At 44.1% G+C, this 11,310-nt stretch overlaps 1 protein-coding gene across 1 annotated transcript in view; it reads right to left on the reverse strand.

Annotated features, from left to right (window-relative positions):
• The window catches only part of BMP3 (bone morphogenetic protein 3), a 35,118-nt gene extending 25,303 nt beyond the window's left edge, over positions 1-9,815 (reverse strand). The window contains exon 1 of the mRNA XM_019794596.2: positions 8,821-9,815. Coding sequence (XP_019650155.1) covers positions 8,821-9,145 — 325 coding nt within the window. The 5' untranslated portion in view covers positions 9,146-9,815. The remainder of the gene's footprint in view (positions 1-8,820) is intronic.
• Positions 9,816-11,310: the final 1,495 nt, after the last annotated feature.

Consider the following 11,310-nt stretch of genomic DNA (forward strand, 5'->3'; position numbering starts at 1 on the left):
ATTGGCCATTGGCATTATCATCTTATTTTGAGTTTTCAAAATAGAGTCAAAAGATCCGTGAATTTAAAGAGGCTTCAGACATCAGGTGAGTTTCAAGCTACACTCCTCTTTGCACACCTGTCAGGATGTGGCTCCTCCCTGCAGTGCCTTCATCCCTGCTCTCCTTGATAATCAGACTTGCTTTTTTAAGGAAAAGAGGAGGCACTTCCCGCCCCCCCCCCCCCCCCCCCCCCCCCCCCCCCCCCCACCACCCCCNACAACGCACTCCTTCGGTTGGAGCTCTGCCTCAAATATGATTCTCATCATATTATTGTTTCTTCCTAAGACCATAAATGTCTTAAAGGAAGATCTTGCAGTAACTATATCGGATGCTTCAGCCCCAAGCATAGGGCTTCACTCTAGCACCCTGCTCAGTAAATGCTTCTTTCATGAATAAACAGACTGAGTCCGACCTATTCACAGTAGAAATGCAAAACTGGGGCCGAGCGAGTTAACATTGATTTTGGAGAGGAGCCCAGCTCTTCTTAACTGTATAGACATTTTTCGGAGTTTGATTCATAGATAAAGGCAGAAGATTTATTTCTGTTTTCAACTGAAAACAAAGCACCTGAGCCTAGGGAAACCAAGGACGCAGTGAGGAAACTCTAACTTAGGACCGGCCGTGCCATCGCAAGGGTTCAGCTCCCAGCACGGAGCCGCTGAGGCGGTGCCCAGGGAGTGGTAAGTGGAAGTTTACCTTCGTGCTGGCCCACACAGAATGTTTTCAAAGGGAATTAGAACACACAATGGAAAGCTTTCTATGTAAAGTCTGATTTTAAAACAAATAGACTAAATGAAATCTTGATGATTAGTTAAATCCCCAGAAAGCAGGGAAAACATTTTAGTCATACAGAAAATATGTAACTCAGGACAACATTTTTTTTCCTACTTCTTTCTCCAAACAAAGTACAGCTGTGAGAAATGCCAGGGGTGCCTAGGAAAGAGCCCCATCCACCCCCCGTTACTGAATGCTTGCAGATTACTGAGTCCAGAAGGCAGTGTCTCTCGGCCACCTTGAGCTCTCAGGCAAGGCAAGATAGAGACTTTCCAAATAGAACACAAAGTCACAGAATTTTGTTTTTCTTGCAGAGTGCCAGTCAAACAACTGGGTTTTATGGGATTTCAAGACAACCATTCTCTATGTCCAAAGTAAAACGTGGCCAAGGATGATATAATGTATGTTTTTCTAGAATAACAACATGTTCATTAATCAGTTTATCTACTCTTAGCCTCCACCTGAGGGCATTCCTAGACTGTGAGCTCTCAGAGGGCAGACCCATGTCCCAATAAATCTTTGAACTCCTCGTACTTTGCACAGTGTGGAGTATTTATATACTGAAAAAAATATCTGTCAAATTTGTTGAATGCACAACTGTGTAAACTTACCAGATTCAAAAATGTTTCCTACTTAACACCAAAGTGAAAATACTTTCAAGTTGTTTCAACTTTCCAAAGTCAGCAGAAGCCCTTCTTGGGTAGAGGTACAAATGGCGTTTCCTTTCAGTTCATCAGAAAAGAAGCATTATTGGAACAGTTGTATAGAGAGTAGACTAGTGCTGCGATCTGATATACACATGGTAAAATGCCTCCCGGGAGCTTCATTCATGGCAAGTTTATTTTTAAAGGATCCTTTGGCTGGCTGATAGCTTTTCTACTATCTCTTCTTATCTTGTTCCCTGGACATCGAATTCAGCTCAACTGAAATATTTACTGAGTGCCTGCTACGTGGCGAACTACGCCAGGTCCTCAGAACACAAGAACCAAATGAGATATGCTCTTTGCGTTTCAGAGTTGTGCTTTATAGATCCCTGAACCATAACCTCCTTCTACCAAATCTGCTAGGCCCCAAACTCTCTGCAGCTATGAAAGAAGAGTAAGAAGGCTTCATTAACTTCCTTTGAAGTCCACTGCAGAGAAAAAACTGCCCCAAAGACGGTGATATACCTTCTACAGTGAGAGCGGCTTACCATTACATAAGTTAATAAACCATCTGTCCATGAAAAGGCCCAAGAAAAGTACCAGACGAGACCAGGATTTACACATTAATCAATCCTAGATTTCGGACGCCGGTTATAAGATCCTCAACACTTGAGGGACATGAGCTTGACAAGCGTGTCTCAAACATGCGTCAGAATCCCCTTGATGGCTTGTTAACACAGAGGTTTCTGCATCCCGCCCCCCAGAGTTTAATTCAGAGGGTCTTGGGTGGGCTGGAGAATCCTCAACAAGTTCCCTCGTGAGCTGATTCTGCTAATCCAGAGACCATACCTTAGAACAATTCACCTCAATAAATCACTATAAAAAGGTGCAACTGTGCTCCACTCAGCCACCAAGGTCAGGACAGAAATCGTAACTTCTTGAATGTGGGTTTGGAATATCATAGGTTGTATTATAAGGGGACTATCACCTCCTTATACTCACATTGCTGCTGAAGTAGTATTTGTGCTACAAACAATTGCACGTGATCAACAGTTTCGCTATGGTGAAGTCTTGTGGGAAGCTAGAGAGAGATCCTTTTTTTTTTTAAGATTTTATTTGTTTAGTTGACAGAGACAGAGACAGCCAGCGAGAGAGGGAACACAAGCAGGGGGAGTGGGAGAGGAAGAAGCAGGCTCCCAGCGGAGGAGCCTGATGTGGGGCTCGATCCCATAACGCCGGGATCACGCCCTGAGCCAAAGGCAGACGCTTAACGACTGAGTCACCTAGAGAGAGATACTTTTTAAGATATTAAGAATATCTCATCTACATAGAGCTTCTAACCGTTTCATGAATTTTCACATTCATTATCTCAGGTGAGTTTTACCATCTTTCTGTGAGACCGGCACAGTAGGTATGACTTAATCATTTGACAGACGAAGAAACTGAGCCTAACAATAGTAGGTGTCTTTATTAATTAGCAATTCAGCCAAGATTAGCCATTAGATTTCTTAAGTCAGCCTCAGGTAATAGAAAAATTAAAATACCAGGAATCTCTTCTTTACTTCAAAACCATTTTCCTTGACCCATGCCTAAGGATAGCAGCTACACTTAATTCAAATAGTCTTTAGCTTAATTCCATGCACGATTTTAATTTTAAAATACTCTTTGATGAAAAAGCAAATAAGATCATGCTGGGTCTCAGTTGTTTTAACTGTAAAATCAGAGGATGAGACAAAGGTGCTTGTATGTCGACAACTATCAGATGCATTTATTTTATAAAAGGAATATTTACTAGAATTCACTCAAAGTACGAAGTACTTACTGACGATGGTAATACAGTAGCATCAGTTTGTGCACAGATTTTATTCATAGCGTGCCCAAAGAAAATCTAGGCACTGCATTTACTGTGGTTCTATTGCCAAGAAATGATGGTCGTAAAGGTAGGTCCATCACTGAAGGAGTCAGTAAACACACCATGCTCAATGGGGTCTATGACTTATGTGCATAGATGTTTTAAATGAATAGAGACCTCTATGCCTTTAAACATACTATTCCTGAAAAATCTATTACCAAAAGTACTCACTAGGTACCAATAGCTGGTACACAGCCATTATTAGCATGTGAATAGACAAGCAACTTTATCCATTTCTAAATATATTCCATAGATGAGTGCTCTTCAGTTACTGTCTCATTTACTACTGTCCAAAGGAGATATTATCCCCGTATACTTGTGTCACTTGATTAATACTAGGTCAATGTTTCCATTACATAATTCTGTGTTCATGGGTTTGTAACATAATCATAACAATGCACTCTGAATTGAAACTTGGCATGGGAAAGTTCAAGCTGAGACTATTTGTGATGAGGCCAAACTTATTTCCACTACTCCCACCAAAATCAAGTTATTAAGATACTGATTACTAGGATATACAAATTGAATAGATGGGAAAACCATCCAAATTCGGGGAGAAAAGTTCGGATGTTGTAGAAAAAAAAATCCTGAGTAGCAAATAGAAGTATATGCAAGGTTGCTCAATAATTTTGGCTGGTCTTTTTGATAGGCACGATTTTTACAACAAACATTGGTGATTATAGAAGACAGTTGATAGGTGTGTTGAGTGTGTCTTTAATCAAGATACTAATGGTGATAAAACAAAGTGATGTGTATTAGTTCTAGTGAATTTTTCCACAAAAAAGGCAGCCTTTCTTTTAAAAGCATAATACTAGCTGTGAAATAATGAATATTAACCCTATGGTAGAAAACAGTGATGGAGAATTCATAAAAAAACAGGAAAAATGGAAATTTAATGACAGAAAGACTCTACAATTACAGTCAGAGGAGTTTAAAACATGGAAGCAGGAAGGTGGTACAGGGCCAATTGGACACAAGTCCACACAGTAACAATTTAAGTAAACATCCTGAGATAGGTACTGTTGGGAAATGAGAAATGAGACAGTTTTCAGTTGTGATATTTACTTGAATTTTATATATCTTCCTTTTCTGAGAAATTAGGAAGGCTTTGAACCAGTGGTTTCCCAACTAGATATCTTAGAACCACAATTCTCTAAAATGCTCTCTCAGGGAGAAAATGATCCACTAGTCAGGGGACTCACTAGCATTTAAAGGCCCTGAAAGTTCCCACAGCAAGTAAAAATGATCATTTTTTTTCCAAACCTTATTTGACCATGGGACTCAATTTTACCTAACACCTGTTAATATCTTCCAAAGACCCCTGTTTACAAAATTTTCTCTTAGAAAATTAGACTAGACTTAGAAATCATAGGTTTCAAGTTGAGTTCAGTATGTTTGAAAAATTGGTAAATACATCACAACATCCATTTCTTCTTCCATATAAGGGGGATAGAGCTGGCTTTCCTTAAAGCCTCTTCTAAATACAAACTTGTAGAACTCCAAAACCCCTGAGAGCATTTAACATTCATGTCCCTATTTAAATTTTAGAGATATCTGAACTGGGTCAGTCAAGTGCTTATAAACTTCCACTGCTTAAATAAAATGTATGTAACCTTCTTAATATATTCTTAATTATGTATATATTTTTAATGTATAAATATTTCCTGAATGAATTATCTACTTAGGGGATTTTTTTTCATTGACCCTCATGGTCCCTTGGTCTCTCTGAGTGTGACTAATTATACTAAAAAGCTACATTTAAATAATTTCTTCATGTAACTAATTCTCTTTCTCTTTTCCATTAGGATGGAAATCAAGAATTCATGGTATTATGGACTTTTAAATGTCAGAGATTGTAAAGCTGTCTTGCCTATTACAGTAAAAACTTCATTAAGGCTATCATGTATTCAAAGTAGTGTGTAATTCAAAGCAGCTGCATACCCAGTCTCCCCTTCTCCAGATGTATGATTGTCCTTTGAATGAAAACATTAGATAACCTGGGTACTCGTTAATTTCAAGCCTAGTTTCTAGGTGCCAGAGATTTTAAGGTAACTATGCTTAATAAAGTCATTATATTCTCTTGCCATTAAACCCATCAAAAACGATGTTCGCTCACTGGCCCATGTATTTGACAGGAATGCTCATTCTATCCTATTGGAATGCTTATTCTGCCCTTAACTCTATCTTTCCCAAAGCCTTATATTTTTGCCTTGTCCTTCAGAAACACATCAAATGATAATCCTTTATTTTTAAAGAGTTTTGGTTATCGTAGGAAAGACTCTCCCTTCCTCACTGAATGACAAGATTCACTCTGGGGTCCCAGTTACCTCAATTTTCTTTTATCTATGAAGTCTGTGTGACTTTTTTTTTAAAGGTGACAAATATTCACCAGAATACAATCTTTTTGTCATTATATGTCATAAATCAAAATAATGATACTTCCCTAGTAAGAATATGTGTGCTTTAATCACTTTTCCTAAAGGAGTAAAATTTATGAGTAAGAAAAACAAGAGTAAGTGACTATGGGAATGATGAGAAACTAATGAACACGGAGTATGTATCTTAAAGGATCAGGCCAGGAGAAAACCTCCTGTAAAATACTCTTCTTTTATTACATGGTAGCCAAGGACAACTTAAACTAAGATTAAAATAAAAGCTGATTTCATATGCCTCTTGTCTTCCTTCAAGATGGTGTATGTTTATAAAGCTAAATTTCTCTGTCATCGGTAGTTCTGTAAATTACCTTTTACAAAGGGGAAGATAAAACCTATCTTTATGCAAACCCTCACACATCACAAAAAGACTTATGAGTGTTCCAAATGTACGGTTTTGGCACACCAACTGCATAGCATTGAGGGAGGAGAAAAGGGGTTAGCAGAAAGTGTACTTAGGATGCATGCCACCCACCATCAAGTAATGGTTTAAGTAGAAAGTAATCAGAGGGATACCACAGCAGCTAAATTTCAACCAAAGATATTCTAGGTTTAGAACAATAAATAATTTTAATCAGGTACGTTCCAAGGAGCAAATAGGGCTCTAAGGCTATAACTCAGCCTGGATAAGCACTTGGAAAGTCCGCCGGATCAGCAGCCACCCCATATATATAGCAACCACCTGACCCTCCACTAACATTTGCAACATCGTGGCTACAGAGAAGCCCATATGTTGTGAAACCTAAACACCATGGACTAGAAAACATATCTGATTTATTAAAGCAGACAGCATCTTTCACCTACATCAGAACATATGTCACAAGACAAAGGGTGTTATGGAAACGCTGATATGGATAAAGGAGAGGGACACACATGAAAGCCTTAGCACCTTCCTGAAGTCGTGCCTTCTTAGAGCCAGAACTGCCTTATAATAAGGTCTTTTTAGTGTGCGAGTAACTAAACACTCTTGGAAAGGCTCCAACACGAACCACCTCTCCAGGAGTCTCCATCCAATGCAGTAACATGACACTTCAGCTTCCACAAAAACCAGTGTCTACGTTTGATGAATAAGTCATTAAGATGGTCTCTAGGATGCTAAAGGGATTACTTTTCTTATCAGGGCACACAGCCTTGTATATAGGCTTCAAGCTGCAATTCATCATTTCCAGGGAACTGTTGGCCTCCCTATCAGAGTTTATCATTTGCTGGTATAAGACCAGTGAGGCTGATAAGGGACACTAGAAATTATAATGCACAGAATGAGCTGAAGCCCCAAAGTACTGGGGGCCCACCTTCTTCAAATCCTTATCCATCTCCCACGCATGGTTCACTCAGCCCAAGACAAATGTACAAACAACCAGGCAATGGGTGTGAGTGAAAGAAACTCACATTCCACCTCCCAACCTTGTGATTCATACTAACAATGAAACTTGTTGATACAAAAAATACTATTTGTCTCTTGGGTGCTTTAGCGGCTCCCTAGGAATAGCACTAAGAAAATGACGATCAAGATAAGAGCAATCTGAGTATCTTCATTACTGCCACCTGCCTTGCCCACCCAACTTCTTTCCAGTTCTTGCTGCTCCCACACTGCTCCTTCCTTGAGCTCTGCCCTCAGAGTGGCACTGGAATAAACAGGGCTCTCACTGGTGTGGTCAGCTGTCAGGACAGCCTCCTCATGTGGCTGGCATACTGTGGAAAACCCAGAGCAGGTTTCTGTTTCCTTAGCAGAGGGCAGCTCCTTACAGATTATGCTCGTGGTTTTAAGAAGAAAGTGAAATCTGGTTCAGCTCAGACGCTAGCTAAAGACTTCTGCGTTAGAAAGCATAATTCACATTTATTGTAAATGTCATCATGCCTACGAGCTCTAGAGTGTATTTATAGTGTCAGCCTAGGGCTTTCCTTGATGGATGCTTTGGTTTTCCTTTTTCCAGGAGTCCTACATATCAAAGCTCTGGGAGATTTCTTTCTAGTGATTCTGACAGAATTGATAGAGCATGAGGCAAGGCCTCCTTACTTGAAGATTCTTGGCTATTTTTCAATGGTTCACTGAAGACAGGCTTTGCAGTTACATTTCCCTTTATCATGAATGTAGTGAACAAAAAAGCCTGATGCGTCTTCAAAGCATAGAAACTGAGTCAGTGTCCAGGAAACTTTCCCTCAAGCTGTTAGCACAAGGGAGGCAGGCTGTTAGCATTAGTTATTCGCTTCACCACAGGGGACAGGAGAAACCTTGTTAAGCCATGGATTTCAGTCCGAAGTGATCTGTGTGTTGAAAAATGGGATGAGCAGATTTTCACCGGCAGATTCCAAGAGGTGTTTACATCCACCGTCGGCCACCCCCATCAACTCCTCCCAGTGTGGAACAGGTACAACCCCTACTTGCCCAGATGGGTTTTAAATAATCGAAACACCGACCACCTGGTTTAGTCTGTGTGTTTGTCACCAAGGGACTATCAAATAGTAAGTGTCAAATACAGTAACAGAGAGGAGGCGAGTTCAGAGGGGGTGCAAGGTCTGGGGAAGCGACTGTCTAAAAGGCTAGGGGAAGGCGTCCCGTTCAAGTGTGACTTTTCTCTCTGGTGCCTCGGGGTTGGCATAAAATGACATCTGCCTTTACGTAAACATGGCTAGAGCCCAGTCCAAGGGAATTTCCGCTGGCTGGCTTAAGAAACATCAGCCTGAGGTACCTCTGGGGTGCTCCAGACACCCAGCGCAGGAGGGCTCCGCTGGGCATGGGGGTAGCCCCTTCCCCCTTTCCAGGCAGTTCCTCCAGACCTACTCAGTTGCTCGGCCCCCTTCTCTCCAGATCTCCCTCTCAATTCGGGCTCTAAAACTGGCATTACTCCCGGCAAAACGCGGGGTGTGACGGGACCGAGGGGGTTCGGGGGCAACTGCACAGGGTGAGAGAAGGTCTCCAGGCAGCATTAGAGAGCGGAGGGCAGACGAGGAAGGGGGGGTTTGTCCCCGGAGAAACCCAGGGCTGGACCGCAGAAAGGGGGCGCCTCGGGCACTCACCTGCTGCTCCGGCTCGAAAGCTGCGAACCGTGTTGCCTTCGCGCAGGGGCTGCGGGCGCACGGGCTGCGAGCCGCGCTCGGAGGACCCCGGTGTCGGTTCCGCCTCGGCCTTGCCGCCGCCGCTGTACCTGTTATAGAGCCGCAGCATGTGCTCCGACACCTTGTCGTGCGGGGGCAGTACGGGGCCCGAGCCACCACCTGCCGCGCGGTCGCCTGGCACAGCCTTGTGGAGCTCAGGGAAATTCTGCTTAAGTCTCTCTCCCCGCGCCAGGCTCACGCAGAAGCAGCCCAGCCACAGATAGAGCAGCCTGCGCGCCCCAGCCATAGCGAGCTCCCGGCGCCGCGCGTCCGCTCCCCGCGTGGCGGGGGGACACTCCGAGGCCGCGAGGGGCCCGCGACAGAGCGGAGCGTTGAACTTCGAATTAGCGGGGGCGAGGGCGCCGGGAGCGCCAGGCGCTGCTTGAGCAGGACGCCGACCAGACGCACTTTTTGCGCCCGCTGATCGCAGACCGGCAGGTGGGCTCTTGCCCGGCAGCCGCGCGGACCTCACCAGGGCAGGGCGCTGCAGGCGCCGTCCTCACTTGTACGCGGAGAGCGAGCTTAAGTCGCGGCGTGTGTGGCCGGGGTGTTTTCAGGATCTGTCTCTATCCTCCCTCCCCTCTTTATCTTCCAGAACACCGGGCCGAAGCGGCCGCGCTGGGGAAAGGCACTAGCGCTGCGTTGGGCGCAGTGCCGGAGCACGGGTGCGCGCAGCGGTCCGGAGGGCGCTCGCTTGCCTTTTCCAGAGATTGGAGTGGTGCGGCAGGTCCGAGTTTTGAGAGTGTGTGTGTGTGTGTGTGTGTGTGTGTGTGTGTGTGAGAGAGAGAGAGAGAGAGAGAGAGAGAGAGAGAGAGAGAGAGACACTACTTCGTTCTTTGGCTGATCTGTACAGTCCGCAGCCAATCTCGCCCTGTCCCTCGCAGGCAGCCTGGACCCTGCTATAACCGGGGGAGAAGGGAAGGGGGAAGTAACCAGCAAACCAGCAGGGGGAGAGAGAGAAGAGGAAGTAGGGGTGGGGTGGTTCGGAGAGGAGGGGGAAAGGAGAAGATCAAAGAAGAAAGGGTAGGAGGGACGGGGTATTTTTTTAATCCCGTCAAGAATATTGGTTGTGTCCTGGCCTTCAAGAGGACAGAGGAAAATAAACGTCCTCCTAGTTTCTTTCTCCTCTGATACCAGACAAAATCAAGATGTGAACACCACCCTTGCTTCCTTGACTGAGCCTCTCCTCATCTAAGTTGTGGAACCTGCACCTGTGCCTGCTTGCCACCCCTTCCTGTCTCTCTGAGGGCTCACCCATCACGGTTCCTTCTCTTCTGGATCTTCACTTTGTATCTCCCCCCAGGGGAAAAAAAAAAAAAAAACAAAAACTTGTGTGAGTCAATCCTTCTTAAGAACAAATAAACAAGCAAACACCACAACAGCCACTCCACCACATCATTCCCCTTTAAGGGGTTTCTCTGCAGGATGGTGGGTGGCGAGGAAACACAAGGGCTTCTGGGAGATCCAGGAGTCCAGAGCATGCTCTTATGGCTGCTAATTCTGAGATCCTTACTCACTGTCTCATTTTTACTCACTCTCTCATTTTATGGCTGTAAAATGGAGGTTAAACTATTAGTTAACATTTTACCCCACACTTTCCATGCCTAAGCACTCATTGTGCTTTATATTTCACATGTATTTTTTTTAAAGCAACCTCTACCCCCAAGGTGGGGCTTGAACCCACAATCCCGAGGTCAAGCACGGCAAGCTTACCAACCTAGCCAGCCAGGTGCCCCTCATCTGTATTATCTTTAAAGAATTTTCACAAGGAAGCCCATTTTACAGATGAGGAAACTGAGGAAAAAGGACACCACCCCCTGGATGGCACAGCTGAGCTCCAGGCTCAGGGAGTCTGACTCCTGGCCCTTACCACACTATTAATAATGAAATTAACATTCAAACTGACTTTTCAATGTGACAATTATGTAAAGTTCTTTGCAGGGAGCCTGGCCTGGTGCAGTAAACCCCTTAGTGACCCTCTGTTGCAGCTATCTGTCCCCTCTGTGGGAGCAGAGTGGGTCTTATTGAAAGGAAGATAGGCTCCCCGGTCACACTGGGCTTCCAAATCCCACTTTTTTCTTTGAAGGAGAATAAGGACACATCTCTTTGAGAGTTTTGTTTGGATGAGACTGGAAAGCAGTGCTGAAATGACTGGCACCCTGACTAGCCTTTAATAGGGACTCAATCCCTTTTTATCCCAAATTTATCCCAAAGGCAGACTACATTCTCCCCACTCTGTCACTTCCCAACCCCTTGCAGTTTGGATTTTGCCCCCGGCCACCCCAGAACTGTTCTGCAGATAATCACGCATACTTCAAGGGTGGTTGTGAGGATTAAATGGGATCATGTGTGTGAGCTTTGCTTGGCAGAAAGAACATAATAGCTTTTGTGATTAATAATGAAGACCCAATT

The sequence above is a fragment of the Ailuropoda melanoleuca genome, chromosome 11 (assembly GCF_002007445.2).
Source record: "Ailuropoda melanoleuca isolate Jingjing chromosome 11, ASM200744v2, whole genome shotgun sequence".
Taxonomy (NCBI): Eukaryota; Metazoa; Chordata; class Mammalia; order Carnivora; family Ursidae; genus Ailuropoda; species Ailuropoda melanoleuca.